Source organism: Bactrocera oleae, chromosome 2, assembly GCF_042242935.1.
Source record: "Bactrocera oleae isolate idBacOlea1 chromosome 2, idBacOlea1, whole genome shotgun sequence".
Classification (NCBI taxonomy): Eukaryota; Metazoa; Arthropoda; class Insecta; order Diptera; family Tephritidae; genus Bactrocera; species Bactrocera oleae.
The window spans coordinates 54,404,320-54,428,679 of record NC_091536.1 but is presented as its reverse complement, the minus strand read 5'-3'; the positions used below and the strand labels follow the sequence as shown (position 1 = coordinate 54,428,679).

Sequence of the window (24,360 nt, the reverse complement as noted above, 5' to 3'; positions counted from 1 at the left end):
AAGCATTTGGACGGAATCGGACAATTGCCAGCTCACAAAATGCCGTTAATTGAAAACTTATAAAGTCCCATAACTAAGCCATAAAATAAGATACAAATACGTTATTTCGTGCAGGGCATCGGAGTATGAATGGGCATCTGTTGTTAAAAATTCCTTTAAAATGGGCATGGCTCTGCCCTCTAATAGGTTTAATGTGCATAACTCACAAATTACTAAAGCTATTTAAACTAAACTTGCTGAAAATAAATCTTTCTACCTTTTTTATAAACGTTGGGAAAATTGATGAAATTAAATGAAAACCACGACCACTCTCAACTTAACGGTTAAGTTGAAAACTACAATACTAAAACTACGATAACTCACTAAATAAGTACGTTAAAATCATTAAATTTTACATTCTACATGACACGGAAAAGCTTCATAGAAGCCGTTGTCAAAATTGGACAATGGGTGTGACACCGTCCACATTTAGATAAAATCCTATATCTCAGGAACTACTTGACCAATTTCAACCCAAATTTGTGCCTTACATTATTTTGACTATTTTATGTTATGTTGTGAAAAGCTGCGAAATCGAAATACAAGCACGTTTTATTTCCATTTTATCACAATTTTAAATTCCACCTGATTCTCTCACTTTCTCAGTACCTATGGCTAACTTTTTAGAGAAATTAAGAGATCGTTTCGATCTAATAACAGTATGTCCTTGACCCTAAAATGAATAAATTCGGGACAATAATAACCCTAGCCCCCCTATACATAATATACGAAATTAAAACTACCTATGACGAAATTAACTACTACCTACCTACTATTTATGGCTTATTTATCGGTCAAAAGTTTGATGTCGTAGAAAATTAAGTAAACCTATAATATTGGATATACTACAATCTAATCCCGGAAATATGTGAGTGCTATTTTAATGAATGGTTTATTTTACAATCAATATTTCCGACGCGAAGCAAAATGTGGTACTGAAACTATGTGAGTTTACGACCTACAATTGTATGTACAGAAGTTTATAAGATACCAAATTTCATTGTAATTGGTTTGGTTTCTTCAAATGATGAATGTTGAATTCGTACCCAATATTTTAAACTATTGCAACATGTAGCTACTGAGTACAATAGTTTTGTTCACCTGACGGTTGTTTGTATCATCTAAAAATAATCGTGTTTTATACATACTTATATGGTTATGATTATGGTCCGTCCGTTTGGCCGTCCGTGCAGGCGATAACTTGAGTAAAAATTGATATATCTTAATGAAACTTGGTGCACGTGTTCTTTGAGCAAAGAAAGTGAGGATGAGTTCATAGACGGGCGTAATCGGACCACTGCACACGCTCACAAAACGCCGTTAATCGAAAATCTATAAATTGCTATCACTAAGCCGCAAATTATGATACAAAACCGTAATTTGGACAACTAATCGCAATAGAGCGGGGCACTAAACTAAAACTGCGATAAATCTCCGAGATGACACAAAAGGGCTTTATATAAGGAGGTGCCAAAATTGGACAATGGGTGTGGCACCGCTCACATTTAGGTGAAATCACATATCTCCGGAACTATTAGACCAATTTCAACGAAATTTTGTACATGGGATTATTTTAACATTCCCATGTTACAGTGCGAAAATGGACAGTAACCACGCCTACTCCCCATATAACAACTAAATATTTATATATATAAATTCAATCTGATTTTTTGACTTTTCAGTTTACAAATCAAGCACTAAATAATATATCGGGATAAAAATTTGCAATAATCTTTCCTTTAAGGTATGCCATCTAAAAACTGTCGAAATCGGACCATAACTATTCAAGCCCCAGATACCGGAAATGGGGACCCCAGAGCCTATGCCTGACTTTTTACCGAATATATCGGTCAATATGTGAGATATATAATTGAAATTTGGGGAAACTATTTTTTTGATTATAATAGATCAACGGGCATCTGTAGTTAAAATTTTTTAAACTGCTGAAGCTATAATAACAAAATTCATTGGAAGCAAATGTTTTTAGCACCTCTACCTACAGTGTGAAAATGGGTGAAATCGGGTGAACTTAGCCCTTCTTTACTTGTTTCTTTTTATACTCTTGCAACTTGTTGCTACAGAGTATAATAGTTTTGTTCACCTAACGGTTGTTTGTATCACCTAAAACTAATCCAGTTAGATATAGGGTTATGTATATATAAATGATCAGGATGACGAGACGAGTTGAAATCCGGGTGACTGTCTGTCCGTCCGTCTGTGCAAGCTGTAACCTGAGTAAAAATTTAGATATCATTATGAGAACATTTTTTATTGGTACACATGTTTCTTGATACCGTAAGACGGTTGTTGTTGCAGATGGGCGTAATCGGACCACTGCCATGCCCACAAAACGCCATTAATCAAAAAATAAATAAATTGCCATAACTAAGCTCCACAACAAGATGCAAGACTCTTATTTAATATAGATTAGAGCAGTTTAAATTTTTTTTTAATGGGCGTGGTCTCTCACCCTAATAAGTGTAATATGCATATCTTCTAAACCAAAAAGCTATAATAACAAAATTCACTGGGAACAAATGTTTTAGCATCTCTATCGACGGTGTGAAAGTGGGTGAAATCGGGTGACAAACCCGCCCACTATCCATATAACGGTACTGTTAAAAACTACTAAAGGCGCGGTAAATCAAGCACTAAACACGCCAGAGACATTAAATATTATCTCTGGGATGGTATAAGATGATTTTATAGGAACCCCGTTCAAAATTAGATAGTAATCGTGGCGCCGCCCACTTTTAGGTGAAAACCCATATCTTGGGATCTGCTTAACCGATTTCAACCAAGTTCGCTACATAATATTCTTCTCATATTTCTATGTTGAAGTACGAAAATGGGCAAAATCGGATTACAACTACGCCTATTTCCCATATATCATTTTAAATTTCATCTGATTATTTCACTCTCCACTATGCAAATCAAGCAACAATGATTATATCGGCGTAAAACTTTACGTGAATAATGCGTTTAAAGATCTTGTGACCAAAAATTATCTAAATGGAACCAAAACTGTTCAAGCCCCTAGGTACTGAATATGTGGACCCCAGTGCCTATAGTTAACTTTTTACCGAAAATATCGGGGAACATAGAACAAGGCGACAAGACCTACCAAGAAATTTAAAACGAGTATACCATTTGACTTTGCGAGATTATAAAATGTTTGGTTACATCCGAACTTAGCCCTTCCTTACTTGTTTATAATGATTTTATTTCACAGTTTTAATTCAATGAAAACTGTAGTTAGTAACCAAAAGTGGAGGAAATTCTATTTCAAAAAATAAATTACGCCATCTAATTTTTATTTGCAAAATTTTGTTTTCTAAAAAAATTTTTATTGCAAACCACATCTAAATAATTTTTTTTTTTAATTTCATGTATTTAATTCGTTTTGTCTTTTTCTCTAAGCGTACTTATTATGGAGTATGACTTCACTCGCAAATTGGACAAAAATGCTTAATGTCGTCTTTTATAGACATAAGTAAAGTTCATGTAACATGTGTGTATAAATCATTTTCAAATTTTAATACCAAATTCAAACTATGGAACTACATACATAACTGAAGTCACTAATCCAATTTTAAGTGTTTTCTATGCGCCATAAATTTGAGCTTTTTACTCTGCTTATGCCATCAAAAATTATTACCAAGATTAGAAATTTTTAAACAACATTGCCAACACATTCACTGCTTTAAAATTCTGTCACTTGCTAAATCTTGATTGGCATTTCTAATCACTGATTACTTTTCTTCATAACCTTCAAAATTTTGAATAAAACAAAAACAAAATCCAGATAAATACTTTATCAAACGGCATTCCCTAGCAATGAGTGATTATTTAGCGTTTTTATTTGCTAGAAATTCTATTTCTTTCCGTTTTTGGGGTTGTGTCTTGCCTAGTGTTGAGCAAGGCATTTGAAATTTACATATGTATACATATATACATATGTATACTATATATGAATTAAATTTGAATAAATATTGCAACTTTTTCGGCCGCGCCATCCACCGTTTCAAGGAACTTGCTAAAGCTCTAAATAAACCGCTATTTATTGCTAAAACAACGGTACATACATACATATATCCAAACAAGCCAGAAATACAAACAACAAACGATTAATACAACAATAATAACAAAGATTGCGGTAGAAGGGCTAGTGAGGTATAACACACTGGGCACCAACCCAACAGGTGCTGCACCTGTACCCCTTTACGCGCGTCATGCTTACGTACTTTCAGAAAAGAATTAATAAAAACCAAGGAAAATTTGTACGTATCGCTTTGGAGTTTTTTTTGTTTTTGTATTTGTAAGAGACGCGGAGTCCACACATGATTACAATAAAAATCCGTCCGCACGGTTTGGCAGTTCATTCATCTAGTCGAGCGTTTGGCATTGCAGTTCATTCGTTCATTTGTCATATCCATGTACATAGTTTGGTATGTATGCGTTTAGTTTGTGTAAATCTACTCGGCGCTGCGCTTGTGTGATTTTCGTTTGAGCGCTCGTGTATTTGAATTGTGACGCGCTGCGCTAAGCGCCAAGCGAATAACAGTGTAGTGTTGTAGTCATTGTAGTGTAATTTTTAGTTATTATATTAGCTCAATTAATCTATCTAGGATGTATGCGAGAGTTTATGCGGTCAAGAAACCCTCATAAATCGATGACGTATCGAATATTTATTATATTAACTGAGGAGGCTTATATCGCTTCCACTCAATTCTCCCGGTTTACTGAAGGTATGACATAGACAAGATGATTCAACCTCAGTTTCATGAAAGCTGGTCGATCGAGGTCTCACTTTTTTTAGACAAAGTTGCGTCAATTTCCATCTAAATTTTTTGGACCTCTTGTCGTTCTAGTTGTATAGCTCTAGACCGCAAGAGAAGAACGGTGCTTCGATTCGTTTGTTGGAATGAGTGGCCTGTAGAGTAAGACCGAAGAAGTAATTGATAATAAATCCAAACACTCATTGAATAGCCTCGAGCGCACAGAGAGTGGATTCAAGGCCAGTGTTGTCATAGGATGTTAATTCGATGAGTAATATCTATCAAATGGGTTTTACTGATAAAAAATACTATTCTCTGGACTGGTGACTTTTAAATTATTTATTTTTTAAATATATTGTACATTATATTCTTAATATCTAATTTTTTTTAACCTAAAGGACAGCTTTAAGTCCTGAAAACATTATACAATAGATAGAATAGTAAATAAACATCCTTCCTTGTTCAATTCAAAGTAGAACCGTAGCGTTTAGGTCATTCCGCTTCAATACATAAAAAACTCTTCGAACTTTGTTTTCGAAACTGAATTTTTTTAATTTGAGCGTGTACTCAAAAGCTACCGCAGAAATCCAATTACATATGTGTATGTACTTATGTAGGAGTATGTACCTTCACAACAAACTAAAAACGGGTTTTTTGATATTATTTCACAATTTTTCTATAAAAAATTTTCTGCTAAAATTTTCAGTCCAAATTTTTTTTTTACAGGTCCTTCATTTACTAGAGGTTCTTATTTAAATATGATCTTAATTTTTAGATTAATTTAGATTGAATTCCTGAAATGACCATCTCCTGTCGGGCTCATAAGGGTGATTTCGAAGGTTGTTCGAGTAGCCGCCATTTTCTATCCAAATCGCAATACTAACTGGGAGAAGAAACTTCATGCCTTTGTTCTAACGAGTTTTATCATTTGGTCTTATTGTTGCACCGTGTACGATCGCATAAACACACTCCCATTCAAAACACCCCTTATTTATTCTACCAACCTTTATATTGCCTATTTACTTAATGGTTTTTCATGTTAATGCCAACTTTTCAGCACACTGTGCGGCGCCATGACTGACGCAACAACTTTAGGCGCTGGCACCGAATATGTGGCATTTCTCAGCGCCACCTCCCTATCGCACCGCCGTTTTATCGCCATTCTTCAAGACCTCGCGCTGTTACTATAGCCGTTGACTATTTCGACTTTTGTTCATTTGCGCCGCCATCGCCATACACTACGCTCCCTTTAGCTTACCGACGTAAATACACATGCCTATCGTAGTTTACTTAATATCGCTTGTTCGGCGCTCACATGCTAATCACACATACTCGCGGCATACGCGCTCACAACCGCTTGTGAGTTACGTGCGCAAGCGATTACCGCTCATGACACCGCACCGCCGCGCCACACTTGACATGGTGTAACAAGCACCCAAGCGGTTAGGTACTTTCACGGCGACGGCAAAGACGAAAAAACCCAAACAAACAAACATGAAAATAGCACATTAAAAGCAAATCGAAAACTACAACAACGACGACGGCGAGGGCAAGGCGGTGACAGCGCTGAGGCGAGTCATATAAGTTTAATATTTATTTTTGCTGTCTTTGGCTCAGTTGTTCGGCGACATTTAAAGTGAATTAACGCTTTTCTGTGGTGTATCCACGCACGCAAAGACGCGTCAATAAGTTGCGCGCGCGTTTCGCAAGTCTTTCATAGTCTGCCTTTTTTCGAACGTCGAACGTTTCAAATACTTGTAGTATCAGCGTAGTCGCTTAGAACATGCGCGAATTTCATGTGCAGAAATTAAAAAATGTATATTTTAAAAGTATAAATTTTTTCGAAGACGATTTTGAGCGTGTCAAAAAGTGTGTATAAAACTTAAACTCTAATCACTCATGTTGAGGACGCGTAGCGCTTGGATGATTTTGTGAATGCTGCGAACGTAGCGCATACCGAAAATGCGCAGGACTACTTTTTAAGTTGTGAATATATATTTTTTAATTTTCGAAGTTATTATTTTGGTTTTGTTTTGGTACACATGCCAGTTTTGAATTGACTACAATTTTAACGGTTATAAAAATGATTATTGTGCGCTCTTAGCGTTTTTTTCGCGTTTTACAATATTTGTTTTGCTTTGTTGTTATCTGATAGTTTTATTCGCCTTGTCATTGACATTTACTCGTTGCGAATTTATTGTTCACTTGTGACCGCCCAGCGGCGCTCTGTTGTCATCTGATTAAAATGTGAGTACCGTGTGATCGACCGGCAATCGATCGCGCTGACATTCACTCAGCACGCGTATGCGGACGTTTAAACACGCTTACATATTTTTTTTTGTAATTACCATTTTACAGTGGTTCCAAGCGGTTCAACGCCAAGTGCCTGAATGAATTACTAGTTGAACTTGATTTTGTAATGTGATCAGGAGATCAGCTGACCATTGGTTTATGTGCTTGCATTGCAGTGAAAGCTGCGCGCGTCGCCAGTTTGGTAATCCGCAGTTCGTTAACTCTAAGCGGACATGTAGCATACACCGTGTTCGGAAACTGGCTTTGCTCATGTTGTCAGAGCCTTTGCATGCCTTTTGCTTCAATTTTAGTTGCGTGAATAAATTTGCTTCTGCTTGTATTGCAATTTATGATTAAAAATGTGTATTTATATATGTTTTTTTTGCACCCGTTTATTTTTGGCATTGTTTACTCTATTTACGCGCTATAAATACCCAAAATACAAAAAAACAACGAGTTGTTGCTTTTATTGCATTTTTCTATCGCTTCACTTCTCTTGTTGTGATCTATCATTCGTGGGCAGCGCGTGACTTAAAAAATAGAGGGATAAATCTGGTATCGCAACGCTTTACTCTTGTGCCTCGTTCCCGTCTTACCATTTTGCTTTGCCGGCTACGCGTCCCAACGGTCTTAGATCCACGTTGCTCAATCAACCGCTTTGCTAATTTCATCAATATTAAAAACAACGCTTCAATTCGAAATTCAGCGTTTGGCCATTTCGAATTACATAATAAGCAAATCAAATAATTTTTTTCACGCGCTTTGCGTTTTCTTCTTTTAACGATGTTTTATGCAAAAATTGTATTTTCTTGGTAAACTCTTGAAACGATATTGTTTCTTTTCCCTTATTTTGTGAAATTATTGTTTTATCTTTAAAGATTGCTCAAGTGATGATTGATTGTATTGGACAATTTTATAATTTGCTTGATATATTTCGACTTAACACCAAACTTAACCCACCCATATTTACTTGAATAATAATTTAATTACCTATCGGAAAAAGCCTTCGGTGTTGAATCAAACCTTGTACGTCCCTCCATATCTTGGATATCATCAGGAATCCCACCACTAGTAGAAAATTGATTAAGAAGCTAGCAAAGTTAAAATTCTATATCGGCAGGCTCAATGAGTGTGATATATAAGTCTTGGTCATACTTCCAGTTCGTCTTATAAAATGACACTTTATCTTCATTGTATCGATAATTGAATAACTTTTAATGAAACGTTCTTCTAGGTAGAGATAGAAGAGGCTTGTTAGTGTTTCTTAAAGGATTTAAAACCTAGAAGACAAACTCTTTGTTGAAAATTATCGAAAGGACATAAAAAAAATACTATCGAAGCTACCAGATACATGCAGATTATTCCAAGGGAATTAGGGGACTATATCCACTTGCAACTCAGAAAAAAAGCGATTTTTCGTGAGTTTTTTTTTTTGAAGAGCTATTTTTTTTATTTTTCAATAATTAATGTACATTTACAGAATTAGATGTATTGTACTTTAATTGTCGGTGATTCATTTTGGAAATTTTGGGAACCATGGATCCCGTAGCCGACCACCAGGAGGACTTGCAATAAAAAGAGTCAGGCAATGAAAAAGATTTGTCTATTTAAAATTTTCTCAAATTTAAAAACTGAAATCAAATTTTAATTACAATATATGAATACAGGTAAAGATCGAAAGACTAGTCAAAATTTGTATTTATGACAAAATGAATACCTAAAATAGAAAGTTCTTTTTGGTGAAAAATTTTCCACTTCTGAGTGGCTTATAAAATCAAAAGAACAAATATTTTATCCCTCGATCATTACCTGAGAAGTATATTCAAGAAGGAGATAAGAAAAATTCAAGTCAATCGGTCCAGTCGTTTCAGAGAAATTTTCTTCGCCGACTCTGAAAACAGCGCTTCGAGAAAAACGCGTTTAAAGTTTTGGGAGTTGATTACACTAACTTAAAAAGTTCAACCAAATGAGACTCATACTTCGAAAATTTTTGCCAAATAAATTTCAAATTTTCGGAAAATCAAATATATGTACATATCGATATTTTGAAATTCACAAATGAATATAACCCTTTAAAGGAAGTTAAAAGTAAGAAGGAGGTAGCAACAAGATTACAAACACTATCTACATACATTTTGTTGTTGCCCTTGAGCACTAAAAATACCATAAAAACTAAGAAAACACTAATATACTACCTCAGGGATGTCGGTTAGGCTAGAGTTTGATAACACCAATATGAATTGTAAAAACAAAACACCAACTATTGACGTTACTAGCGCTTAAGAGAGCAAACAGCTGATATTTCGTCTTGACCAAGTGTGGAGACTTAAGGTCAACAAATGCTGATTTGGATGTTTTTATGTTTCAAAAAATATTTGTTGTTTATTTTCATTATAATAAAGTAAATAGTTTTTAATCGAAGTTCTAAATAGATAAATAGTAATATTGCTGTGACTGGAATCAATTAATTTTTAAAATTTACTAAATAATGGTTTATTTCAGTAGTGTGAACCAGGTAAAAGTCATCAAAAAAATAGTTTTCAGTACACACGTTCGTAAAGTGAGTCGAGGACTCTGGAAACAAGTAGGGACCGTTTCGCTCGTACTCGATTGGGACGTTTTGTGTTCTTCATAACAGTTCGCTGCCTCGCAATTCGATATTCGTTATCAATTGCGCTCGGTTTCAAACGAATATTTACGATATGTTCGAAAATTTGAATTCTATTTTAAATTTTTTGTATGCAATATGTAAATATGTTACTTAAGCATGCATATTATAATAGAAATATTTCATAAAAGAGTGAATAAGGATAAAAATTAGCTAATCAAACATACTTTTGTGCACCGCGTATATGAAGCGTACAATAATTTGAGAATGTGGTATGAAAGGGAATGCAGAAAATTGTCGGACTCAAGTAGTCGGTATCGTGTCGTTGGTGTGAACGCAATGAGCGACGTCAAAAGAAAATTTGTCGATAATGAGTGACAAAAGAGTCAAGATTTTTTTCTTAGTAACAACGAACGTATGTGCATATCTACATATTATATATGTATGTACATATGTCTAGTTATATTTAGCTCAATTTGCTAAAATATAACCTTAAATAAAAAAGCTTTTTATAAACGTTTTGTAAATAAAATTTCCACTGAAACTAGTCGCTATTACCAGTTATTCTACATTGTTCTATTAATTACCCAACATCAAATGGCAACGCAATTGAATAGTTAAATAAATAATTAATTACAACCAAAACTTAATACGTAGTAGTTTCGACTTATTTGCTTTTGTCACAAAAAAAGGTAATTGTTGAAGGCAAAATCACTCAAATATGTAAATATTTGGTTGAAATTTCATTACAAATAAATTATGTTAGTAATTTGCTTATATATGTGAGCATCTTTTTCTTTATACTCTCGCAACCTGTTGCTACAGAGTATAATAGTTTTTTTCACCTAACGGTTGTTTGTATCACCTAAAACTAATCGAGTTAGATATAGGGTTATGTATATATAAAAGATTAGGCTGAAGAGACGAGTTGAAATCCGGGTGACTGTCCGTTCGTCCGTCCGTGCAAGCTCTAACTTGGGCATGTTTCTTGGTACCGTCAGACGGTTGGTATTGCAGATGGGCGTAATCGGACCACTGCCACGCCCACAAAACGCCATTAATCAAAAACAAATAAATTGCCATAACTAAGCTTCGCAATAAGACTGTTATTTGGTACATAGGATCACATTAGGGAGGAGCATTTGCAGTTAAAATTGTTTTTTTAAAGTGAGCGTGGTCCCGCTCCTAATAGGTTTAATGTGCATATTTCCTAAACCGCTAATGCTATAATAACAAGCATTCACTGCAAGCAAATATTTTTAGAGCCTCTACCTACAGTGTGAAAATAGTTGAAATCGGGTGGCATCTTCGCCCACTCCCCATATAACGGTACTGTTAAAAAATACTAAAAGCGCGATAAATCAAGCACTAAACACGCCAGAGACATTAACTTTTATCTCTGGGATGGTATGAGCTGACTTTATAGGATCCGCGTTCAAAATTAGTCAGTGGGCATGGCACCGCCCACTTTTAGGAAAACCCATATCTTGGGATCCGCTAAACCGATTTCAACCAAATTCGGTGTATAACGTTCTTTTCATATTTCTATGTTATAGTGCGAAAATGGGCGAAATCGGACTACAACCACGCCTATTTCTCATATAACACCATTTTCTATTCCATCTGATTCTTTCACTTTCCACTATGCATATCAAGCAACAATGATTATATATCGGGGTAAAACTTTGCGTGAATAATACGTTTAAAGTATGCCACTTGTGACCAAAAATTGTCTAAATCGAACCAAAACTGTTCAAGCCCCTAAGTACTAAATATGTGGACCCCAGTGCCTATAGTTGACCTTCTACCGAAAATATCAGTCAATCCACAAAGAAATCTCAAACGAGTATACCATTTGACTTTGCGAGAGTATAAAATGTTATTATTATTTTTTTTTAATAGCCAAAATTACTTTTTTCTCATATGTATATGATAAATTTCTGCGGAAGTGATATGAATGAAGTGTGTAAACAGCAGCGATAAGACCATTGTGAATCCCCTTATAAACATAATTTTCACTTGCGGCATAGATCTAAAGGAAAAAATATAACGAAATTAATTGAATTTGGAATTTAATTAAATTTTTAGGCACACTTAGTATAGTAAGTTTTTATTGCTTTGATAGCTCTGTCACCGAAACACACAGTTGTTATTCTTTTTATTGTTGATGATGAAATCAATTACCTGCAATATTAATTCATTAGAGAATCTAAAAATAGTCATATGAAACTGTTCGGAACGTCAGTGCGACAATGCTGCCAATAGGCACGTTTAAGTAGTTACCCAGTTTCCCTACATGCGCTATCTATGTTCAGTCAACTTGTATGGCGTTTGTGGATTTAATAGCATACATACTTATCTACATACTTGCGCTAACCTACAATATTTCAGTTCCAACGTCTCCCGTATTTTTTCTACACAATCGCAATGACGACAGTGATTAAAAATGTGTACCGCCCCTGACTAAATAGAAACACACACGCACTCCCTCAAATATGCACGTAGCCACTCGCACATTGGGAAGCTTGGGAAAGTAGCTGGCAGTAGGAACGTGTAAGAATAACAGATAATAAATGCAATGTCCGCTATAGTCGGTCATGAAAATATGTACGAAAATAAATAACAATTTCCTTTTACCAACACCCATCTGGTGTGTACAATGTCATTAAGAAGTACACCGCTTCTTCTTCTTTGGCTCCTCTTCACTCGCACTGCAGCTATTGGTTTTGTAGAGTCATTCAACACTAGCTCTTTGTTGTTGGCGTTGTATTTCATTTAAATTGCATTTGACTTTGTCGTACTTTCCACACATGCTGTCTCGCCCTCTCTTCACTCTCTTCACATATTTGTTCTGCTTCACATTAAGTCGCGGACAAGCGCGATTAATGGGCATAAAATTTATCGATCACATAGTTTACATATGTACTAAGTAACTAAGTACATTTCTCTACTATCGCTGAATACTCGCTTTATTTATTTATTCCTATACACATATTGACATCCGTGCATTTTAGTAGCTTGTCAAATGATATTAATTCCGTGACTTTACTACGGACTGTCAAAGCGACACGTGCGAGGGTATTTGCATAGCGTGGACGCGTTTGCGGTGCAGCGAAATTGTAAGAAGCTAGAACGTTAACTTCGACCGCACCGAAGCTACAATACCCTTCACATGTGCATTTCTTATAGCATAAAAAGTAAGAAAAATATCTTTTCTTGATCGGTCAGTTTGTATGACAGCTATATGATATGATAAAGCGGTCCGATCTGAACTATTTGTTCGGAAATTGTAGAGTTGCCTTGCACTATAATCAGCGCCAAATTTCGTGAAGATATGTTATAAAATAAAAACGTTTTCTACTCAAGAACTTGATTTTGATCATTCAGTTTGTACAGCAGCTATAGTGTATGTACATATGTACATAACATATATGCTATAGTGAGTCAATATAATCGCCGGTTTCAACAAATGAGCAGCAAATGAGGGGAGAAAAGGACGTGTGCAAAATTTCAGGGCGATATCTCAAAAGCTGAGTGACTAGTTGCCGTATATACACGGACATGGCTAAATCGACTCAATTCGCCGCGCTCATCATTTATATATACATATAAGTATGGATCTCCGACGCTTCTTACTGTGTGTTACAGATTTTGTGTCAAACTTAATACACCCTGTTTAGGGTATAACAAAGCACCTTGTTCGTGCCTTCTCCTTTCGTGTATTTCTTATCATATTTACGTTTAATTAATTTTAGCGAATTTCTTGTATTGCCTTCATTTATCATCGGCTTTAGGGCAAAAATAAAAAACTTGTTTTATCATATTCTGAATTTTGTAAAAGATGCAGCCCAACCACTGTTATAACGGACAACAGTGGTTGGGCTGCAGCTTTTACAAAATTCAGGATATGATAAAACAAGTTTTTTATTTTTAGACCGAGGTAATTTTTGCAAATACAGGCTGCATTTTTCATATATCATTCATATATAGATATATTATAATCTTTGAATTTTACTACGTTATATCTTAATAAAGGAAGCTTATATTTGGACCTAGAGGAACTATTCACATCTCAGCCAAGTATTAAACTGCACCAGAAATATTAATAGAACAAAATAATAACAAAAAGGAAAAAAATAGAGAATCTTGAAAAAAGTTAGGTTTATTTGAAGTTTTATTGTCTTCGGCCAAAGTTTTCTACTAGTGGCCTTCAATTCGTCATTCTTGGACAGTGGCGATACTTAAAAACACTGATATAAAACACATAGACTGGCATACTCGAAAATAGATAGACTAACAACCGGTTCTACCACCTCAATGAGGTATCAACACATACTTTCTTGCATTCATATCAACTAGATAACTTTGGTATTCATTTTTTACAAACACATCAAGCAGAGAACTAGGGAATCAACCACGGTTATTAACAAATTTCACTGAATTGAATCGGAAATCAAAAAATATCTACCTCTTGCATATAATACATACTGTATTTCTAATTTTTCTCCTACATACAACTATAGTCATGTTTACCAACAAAATTATCTTATCTCAACCTCAACGGTTGGAATATGATACGAGTAAATTCTATGGTATGGATTCTATTTATGTAAATTTTAGTTTATATATGTTTGTGTGTATAACTTTGGAACTCCGAGTTATAATTTTTACAAGCTGTAGTATATGGACTTAAAATGTTAAATAAATAAATCTTCTAAATACTAGTCATTTATTGGTTAATATTTTTTAGTTAGAAATTGGAAAGTAACATTCATTCGAATTTTTTTTGTTTATAATATGAAACTAAAGGTTTTTCGCTTAACTGAAATAAATTAGAGTTTATGATATAAGTGTGAACACCATTAAGGAACATTATCTTCTGCAATCATAAACTGGGTTAACCAGTTACCCCTTAACGCCTCGTCACTCTCAAGATGACAAAAGAGATTAAAAATAGTCTTGAAATGATACTTTCTCGTCATTAAATGTTATTTAAATGTTCTGTGACATGAACAACTTTCTGAGAAGTGTTGATTGAACGAGTATATGGCATTATCATTATCATTATATTAGTGGTAAGGGTTAGAATTTGTAACTTCTGTAGCTTCTACAACAGTATGTGAATATAAACTAAATATAAATGGATATATTATTTTTTTAGCATACAATTTTTGGAAATATTCTGATGAACTCTATCTTAACCTCTTCTCAAATTTAATATGAGGACAGATTATTTTAATGCCGAAATATATTTAAACAAGAAAAAACTTTAACTTCGGTTGCGTTACAAAGGTTTTTTACAAGAATTTGATTCCGATTTAATTTCATGAATATTCCTCGTCAAATAAAAAAGTTTTACATGCAAGCACTTTATTCCGATCGTTCAGTTAATATGGCAGCTATATGCTATAGTGATCCGATCTAAACAATTTCTTTGGAGATTACATTGTTGCTTTAGGAAATAACTCATGGCAAAGTTCGTAAAGATATTACGTCAAATGAAGGAGTTTTCCATACAAACACTTGATTCCAATCGTTCAGTTAATATATATATACCAATATATACTGAGGGACTAGTTTGCATATATACAGACGGACTGACGTACAGACGGACATGGCTAAATTAACTCAGCTCATCATGCTGATCATTTATATATACATTTTATAGGGTCAACGACGTTTCCTTCTGGTATAAATAAACAAGGATATGTTGGTAGAATTCAAAAATGTGTTTTTCTGATAATCGCTTAGTGCGCTTTTACATTGGGACTCAAAAGAGTCTCATTTTTTTCATATTCTCTTTTGGTGTCGCTCTGTGCATTCACACGGTCAAAAAGAGTCCAGCAACTCGAGTCTAGTTTTTCTGCATTCCTTTTCACAAAATTTTCGTGAATATTTGTGCGGTTCGACATGTTAATCTACAAGTATATTGTTACACACTTCTTTTTATTCTCATTCTCTGTTTTGAAATAGAAATATATTCATGGATTCATCAAAGGTTTTCTTGAATGTTTGTCAGCTGAGCAAAGGCAATTCAGTACGTTTTTAAGAGCTGCTTCAGCAACTTTTAATGTCATTGAGTAACATCAAGCATGTGTAATAATGTCAAAATATGCGCCTAGTTTAAAATGTGTTACTTTATAATTTCTTTTTACTCCAGATCATATAGAGCCAATTATAGGTCCTACAATTTTTGTAATGACTTATTTTACTTGGGTGATATTTTATCGTTCTAAAATTATACTCCAGGGGTTCTTATTGTCTACTAAGTGGTTCAGTATTAGAAAAGCTATCTCCATGTAGAAGATATATAGTCAGTAGGGTTTACAACCAATTTTCACTTTTATTTTAACTCTCGTCGGTTTCTATTGTCGTAACCTCAATTATGTGTACAGTAACTAAAAATTGTATTAAAAATGAATAAAGAATCTTAATAAAAATTTTAAAAACCTCAAACATCTGTTTATGTTTATGGCAGAAGCTCAAAAATTAATTAATAGCTGTTGTATCGTTATGGAAATACCGTTAAGTTATGGTATTCGTGCATGAAAACAGTGTTGATTACCCATAAGGTTTATTAGATCAGCTGCTTTAAATGCTTTAAGTCTCCTTGTATAGCCTCAGTATAATATTCTTTTATGCTTAGAAATATACAGAAAGGATAATCCCAATAGTTTATCAATTTGTAAAATCGATTAGTTAGTTGAAATTTTTTTCAAAATATTGGTTTGCAGTGCCATTTGTTAGATCTTCAGATATCATTTATAAACAAATATCTGAGAAATAAGATGGCCTAACTCCTAAAAGTTTCACCTAAAATACAATATATTTAAATTTTTAAATATTTGATACATAAACACGAATTAAATAAAGAAAATTGAGAGAATCAGACATTTTTTGTTGCATTTGTCTCCATTAAAAAGTTAGATCAGTCTAAAACCCTCAAAAGGACTAAGCCTTAGTAAAATTTATTTAGGAGTACACAGAATTTTACAGTGATATTTTGATATAAAAGTCGATTTTTTGATAGTCTTAGACTGGTCCTAACTCTTAACTTACCTAAGGGTTATTCCTTATTTGAAATAATTTTTATAAGTTACAGTTATTTATTATCTTCGAAAAAGTTGATCTGAGCCAACAATTTCAATTTAATAAACATAGATATATTCATTTATATATTTTTAATATTACATAATTTTTCTAAAACATACGCAAATTTCCGAGTACCTAGTTCACATTGAAAACGATTAGTACAAACCCAAAGAAATCGCATCTAATTATGCATCTTTTCACTCGACATTAATAGTCATCTAAAGCACATATGCAACTCTGTGTCACATATTTACAGAGCATATACAATATTTTCATATTATAAATAATTTTTGTATTTAAATAACGTAGTTTTGCATAGATCACATAATGACAGCGAAATCGCAGTTAAAACAACACTGGCTTACTGAATTATATATTTTTGTATTTATATAAGCACAGGTTTATATACATACATATATGTACATATGTAGTACGAAAATCAAAACCAATAAAAATAATAAAAAAAAACAAACTTAAATCAAAGTACAAAGACCAATAGCGGCATCTTTTTTCTCTTCCATTCTCCTCTCTTCCAGGAGTTGCATTCTTCGATAAGCAAGAGGGAACACTGACCTTCTGTCTGACATCGAGAGGTACTGTTTCGACGACGAATAGAACATTTCTGCCAAGTGAAACCGCTGCTGAGCCCGAGCTAAGCACCGATACCCCAGCTTATTATAGATCTCGTGACGAAGATTACAATTCAATAAACAGCAACAACAATTACATCTACACAATCAAAACGCAGAAGAAAACAAATTGTGTTGTGATTCAACAGCCAACAACAAATAAGCCTAACACACCCAAAGCAGCAAACGGCAAAAAAGTAATCCAAACACTAAGTGTAGCAGAGCTTGCAAATCATTTACAGTTAGACGGGAAGTACCCCACACCAGCTGAACGCTTGCCAGCGCAATTGACAGCGAAAGCAACAGCCACGGCTACTTTACCCACGTCGAAGACCACACAGAGTATACAAAGCAAATCGGCGAAAATGGCGTCTAGCGCTAACTTGAATAGCACAGGGGCCGCCGCGGCACACTCCATCTCCGAGAAGCAGCCTTGGCCCAACTCGAAGGACGACTACGAGCTGCGCGATGTGATCGGCGTGGGCGCGACTGCGGTCGTACATGCCGCGCTCTGCCTGCCACGCAACGAAAAGTGCGCCATCAAGCGCATCAACCTGGAGAAGTGGAACACTTCTATGGATGAACTGCTCAAGGAGATACAGGCGATGTCATCGTGTAATCACGAGAATGTTGTCACCTACTATACATCGTTCGTGGTGCGCGAAGAATTGTGGCTGGTGTTGCGCCTACTGGAAGGCGGCTCTTTGCTGGACATCATCAAGCACAGAATGCGCACAGCGAATTGCAAACATGGCGTCTTCGATGAACCGACCATTGCCACTGTTTTAAAAGAGGTACTCAAGGGTCTTGAGTACTTTCACTCGAACGGACAGATTCATCGCGACATCAAAGCGGGTAATATCTTAATCGGCGATGATGGCACCATACAAATAGCCGATTTCGGTGTGAGCGCCTGGCTGGCGACCGGTCGTGACCTCTCACGCCAGAAAGTGCGTCACACATTTGTCGGCACACCGTGTTGGATGGCGCCTGAGGTGATGGAACAGGATCATGGTTATGACTTTAAGGCCGACATCTGGTCATTTGGCATTACTGCCATCGAGATGGCGACCGGCACGGCGCCCTATCACAAGTATCCACCTATGAAGGTGCTGATGTTGACGCTACAAAATGATCCGCCCACTTTAGATACTGGAGCGGATGAGAAGGATCAATACAAAGCCTACGGCAAGACATTCCGGAAAATGATTGTGGAATGCCTACAGAAAGAGCCCTCAAAACGACCCACCGCCAGCGAACTGCTCAAGCATGCCTTCTTCAAGAAGGCCAAAGATCGCAAATATCTTACGCAAACATTGCTCGCCTCCGGCCCATCAATGGAGACGCGCGTACACAAGGCTGCGAAGCGACAGCCAGGCGCCTCCGGTCGCTTGCATCGCACCGTCACTGGCGAATGGGTGTGGTCGAGCGAAGAGGAAGATAACGGTGGTAAGCACCTTTCGTCTGACTCCGAATCGGATGATCGACCCATCAATCGCCTGGAACGCGCCGAATCTTCGGACAGTGATCACGATGACTATTCAGAGACTACAGCAACCGCAACCGAACCGGTACAACAACAGCCAGCTGCGGCGAATATAGCGACACCAGCGGTAAACATACCCACACCGGCAGCAAATAATGCTCAACAGCAACCAACAGACGCGGCGATAACACAAGCCATCACGGGTGTGGCGCAAATGCCAATGCCCTCAGCGATGACGGATGCCGGCGAAGCACCGCCCGTCAATTTGGTGTTGCGCATGCGCAATCAACGACGCGAACTGCACGATATACGCTTTGAATTTGCCGTCGGCAAAGATTCAGCCGAAGGCATTGCCATGGAATTGGTCGACGCCGGACTCGTCGACGCGTTGGATACGCAACCAATGGCCGTGCATCTGCAACAGCTGATCGAGCAGCGTGCCGCACTGAAAACCATAACGTTCCAACTGAACTCGGGAGTGCAGCCGGGCGAAGTGCTCGACGACCGCTCGCTGGTGGGGTACGCGCAAATATCGATAACGGATTAGGAGGAGCAGAGCGCTTTAGCCGATTCACCGGTAAATGCTTGAGTATGACGTTGGACGGAACAAATCAAGCAAGCTTCTGCGCATGTGTGGTTTGCTCGACTGTTCGGGGCTTACAATTTTTACTATTGTAAACAATTTTTTTGCGAGTTCTTCAAATGTAGTTTTTAAAATTGTAATATTTTCCTTTAATATTAGCCAAACAAAGCAAAGGCCAACGCATAGCATAAGAAGTGGTGTAACTGTAAATTTTATTAATTTAATAATAATAATATTAATATTTTGAGCATAAAACTGTTTAGTTCTTAATGTAGCTGAGCGCTTTGTTTGCAGCATACGCATAGTGTAAAAAACTGAAAGTACTTACGATTACATATTTTCGATATTTGTAGTTATTTGTTGTATTTTTTTATCATTAATATAATGCGCCGTTCTTATGCAGCCGCCTAACTCCAAAGGGAGCTAGTAAAATACATACTAGAATGTAGTTTAATTAACTATAATTAGAAATTTATTTTTAGAGTAAAGTCTAGCCTAGCATAATATTTCGTTTCTGTATGCTGCTATAAACAATACAAAAAAACGAATATAAAAGAAAAAAATTCTGGTATAACGTGTTGAAAGTCGTTTAAAATATGCTGAAATGCTGATTTTTAAATAAAAATCTGCATACATACTAACATAAATTGTGAATTTATTTACGCTCAGTTTGAAAACTATTGTACGTATGTATTTTAATTATCACTCCGTAGCATTATATATTTTTTTTATTACAATAAACAATATTACAAGCAGGCATGCCTACAACAAATAATAAATGCTAGGTAAATCATAGAAAAAAATGTTCTAGCTTTTAGAAATGCATTGTAATAATTATAAGATGAATACAAGGCGGTGCCTAAAAGCACACTACCTGAATAAAATATAGAAAGCCCAAATTTGATGATACTAAGGCATGAAAATGCATTTCAACACTGGCAGACTACTACAAATAAAAATAAATATATATATTAAATAAAATAAAATCATTTAAACCCCCAATTACAGCAAGCTCTAGTGCGGCGACAAGGTCTTCTAAAGATTTTATTGTCGAAGTACAGGCACTACTTTTCATACATACATGCATCAATTACTTACTCGTATTTAGCAAACAAAAAAAAATAATAATAATAAAATCATATTATAAGTCAGAAAATGTTTATAATAGAATTTAGTGAATAATACAAATTTTAATAAGACAAAATGATATTCATACTTTTCGAAACAATAATTAAATTTAATGTATGTTTTTTTTTTTGTATGTATGTCTGAATGCTACATGTGTAAACGTTTAAGTATGGGAGCTGATGAAACAGAATTTGAAAACAAAACACATATTTTACAAAACTAAAAAAAAACCAAACATTTCTCAAACAAAATATTTGCAGCAAATATATAATAAATGAAAAAATATTTCCTTTTTAACTACATCTGAAGCACGTAAAAAAGAAAAACGTAAATTCGTTGTAACGCAAATACAAAACATCTTTGTAATAGTTTAAATAAACTACTACGAGAATACTTATTCCTTTAGAAAATAAACACCAACACAAACATTCATTTGCTGTATTATAACCCAAAATTGTTCAATAGTTTGTAAATATTTTTAGCGCAAGTAATGGAAAGCCAAAAAAAACCATACTACATGCATAAAATGCCTTTCTTAAACCATATTAAAAAAATTGCAAAATTAAAAGAAAACACATATTCTGTTTTTAGTTTCATTTATGCGGCACTTTATTCCTTGCCTTTTAAAAAGTATTTAATTTTTAAAAATTTTCCATTTCCAAATTAAATTTGATTTTTAAATTTCTCCTTTCCTTTTGATTTTTAAAATTTTTCCTTTCCCTTTAGAAAAATATAAATTAAATTTGTTCAATTTTTCATTATTTACTTCATCGAATTGCGTTTTAATTTTCCGGTTTCTGAAGATCTTTGTAGCAAAACCAGGTTTGTACTATCGTTTTCTTTGTATCGGCTATACCGTTATAGTAATTTTTTTTTCATATTTGGAGCATTTGTATGGCCTATTAGTAATATGTGAATTGGGTTTCTTTAGCAAGAGTAAGAATATAACTATTATTATACGATCATTTAATTTTTAATGACTAATGTACCGTTAGTGAGGGGTCAAACACCTTCAACAGGGTATATTAAGTTTGTCACGAAATATTTGAATATCGAATTTATTTGCTCATGTTTATTTTCACTTCCCCTTTTTAAAATACTATTATCTTTAACAACGGGCTATGCGCAAGGATACTGCAATCAACTTAATTATTTAGGCTATGCATGAAATTAGTTGTATTAAAAATAATTTTTATAATTTATTTTGCAATTCCTTTTACATATTTTAAATTTACTTTAAAAAATTACTTTACGCCTTCGCTGCACTGTCGGATCAGCGATTCTCTTATAATTAAAAGCATACAACATTTTGTAGGTCACACTTTTTAATAAAAATTTACTTATTTATTTACCACACCATAAATTTACAGTTACCACAATTCGAAAACCCAAACTACTAGTATTTCACCAAATATCAAATACGTACTTAGAATTCTTCCATTTTACCCGATTGCTTAATTTAGGACTCACAACTCTAAAACTTTAGATGCTTGTATAATTACATACACACACTTAAATACAAACTAGCTTATAATTTGCATCGAAATTTTTATAGAAGAGTGTTCTATGGACGAGAAATTAGAATTGCGAAAGGAGAAATTCCAAATTTTATAGACATGCATACATACATATGTACACAGGTATATGTATACATAATAATATTATATTTATAACGATTGTTTGCCTTAGGAAAGAATTGAGTGCTACACATAATAAATAAAAAAAATACTAGTATAGCATAGAATCATACACAGACTTGTAAAAGTTTTAAGCAAATGCATGCAAAGACTATAGATTTAGTTCGTTTCAAGTAAAACTAAATGAAAAGAGACTTCAGCGAATATTTACTATATATTTACGCGTTTTTAACGGTTTTTGATAAATTATGGTTTTTTTATTTATTTATTAAACCAAAATATTTCGAAACTGTTCAAATATTAGCTATATATTTTTCCCAGTCAAGTTTTATATAAGATTCTATAATATTGTATATAATATAATCCCAAGGGTGAATCCCAACATACAAGCTAAGAAAATATTTTTTTGTTGTATATACTATTTGAGCACAACAGTAAATTTAAGTCAAAATGTTAAAAAAACAATATTTTCAAAAACTTATTTAAATTATGAAATTAAATATAATATGAAATATGAAATTTTTAATTACAATGGGTTATAGTAGAAAACTGTATTTAAAATAGATTTTTTTTTTTAACTTTTTCCATGGAAAATTTCTATCGTATGCAAATTGCAAATCTGTAATACTTCTTATTCTCAAACCATGCATACAAACGTACACATATTTCTCTACTTCTAAAAACCTATGAAAAGGTTAAGATATTTCTTTTATACATACACTTTTTGCGAAAAAATACTTTGCTCAAATTTCAGGGTTCCACGTACTGTAAATTCAAAGAAATTAGAAATATACGTATTAATATGTATTTATATTGCATAATAAAAAATTGTTTATAAGGAAAAATTTTAAAATGGAGACACTTGCACTATATATAAAGATGTATGTATATGAAGCAAATATTCAAATAAATATTAATGGTATTAACAATATTGAGAATGTTATGTAATCACATCATCAATTTAAACAGCTGTGAATTTTAAATTATATAAAGTAACTAATTTATTCGAGATTAAATTGTAATTTTTGGCGTTATACAACATTATTGCTAATTTATTCAAAGTTCAAATAAAAACTAAAAATCTGAAGTTGAACTCAAAATGCAGTATTTTCAATGAATATACAAATGCGCGCACAATTTCAAAATGAATCGTTAATATTTATAATTTCCACTATCTTCGCTTTACAGCCAAGTACGATGGCCGATTACTTCGAGGACATGGGTCATGAACCCACTGGTGCCGAGGGTCCTAATGATTTTGCCAAACACTACAAGCGCCTACAAGTTTTAGCCATCATGAACGGCATAGATATGGAAATTGAGGTGCCCGAGGCATCTAAACGCGCAATCGCTGCACTGCCGGAGCATGTGATTGTCGAGGCGGATGTAAAGCAGGAGCTAGAATGTGCCGTTTGTAAGCAGCCGGCGGAGATCGATGAAAAATATAAAGTTTTGCCATGCAAGCATAAGTTTCATGAAGAATGTGTGCTGCTGTGGTTGAAAAAGGTAATTAAATGTCATCGGAAGGGGTGGCGCAAGTACAGTTTTCGATTTATGTATGTGTTATTATTATTTTCTCTTTATGTATGTGTTATTATTATTTTCTCTTTATGTTTTGTACCTTTTTCTAGGCAAACTCGTGCCCAATGTGTCGCTATGAGTTGCAAACAGATGATCCTGTTTATGAAGAGTTACGCGAATTTCGACAAGATGAGTCCAACCGACGTGAACGTCAAAATTATATGATGGATTCGATGTTTTCTTGAATAAAATCATTATAAATAACTTGGTAGTACATACAGACGATAGATTATGGTTGTGGTGGGGGGCGTTAATATCTGTAATTGTTTCTGGAAATGCATAAATAAATTCTATTTGAATGTCATATTTGTTTGTAGGCATTTTCTTTATACATCAAATCAGAAGTTAAAGAGTGGTAATACATTATTATTAGTCTGTAGTCTGTAGTTTTACATAAATATATTTAAAAATAAATAGTGATATTTTTACATATCGTCACTTAAAATGCAAAAAACGTAACATCACTTTTCACAAGTTTACAGGAGAAGAAAAACGAACAAGCGAAAC

At 34.4% G+C, this 24,360-nt stretch overlaps 1 protein-coding gene across 13 annotated transcripts in view; it reads left to right on the top strand.

Moving 5' to 3' along the window:
- Window positions 1–24,157, top strand: part of LOC106623874 (E3 ubiquitin-protein ligase RNF181 homolog) — an 84,396-nt gene extending 60,239 nt beyond the window's left edge. For 4 of the 13 annotated variants that reach the window (XM_036357900.2, XM_036357902.2, XM_036357901.2 and 1 more), the window contains exons 3-4: window positions 23,461–23,778; window positions 23,904–24,157. In XM_036357900.2, the coding sequence (XP_036213793.1) occupies window positions 23,461–23,778; window positions 23,904–24,038 (453 nt within the window). In that variant the 3' untranslated portion in view covers window positions 24,039–24,157. Of the gene's footprint in view, window positions 1–5,187; window positions 6,804–6,872; window positions 7,065–17,345; window positions 21,213–23,460; window positions 23,779–23,903 lie in introns of those variants that run through there. The other 9 variants (XM_070113183.1, XM_036357886.2, XM_014244189.3 and 6 more) reach the window with 6 other exon arrangements.
- The last annotated feature ends 203 nt before the right edge of the window (window positions 24,158–24,360 follow it).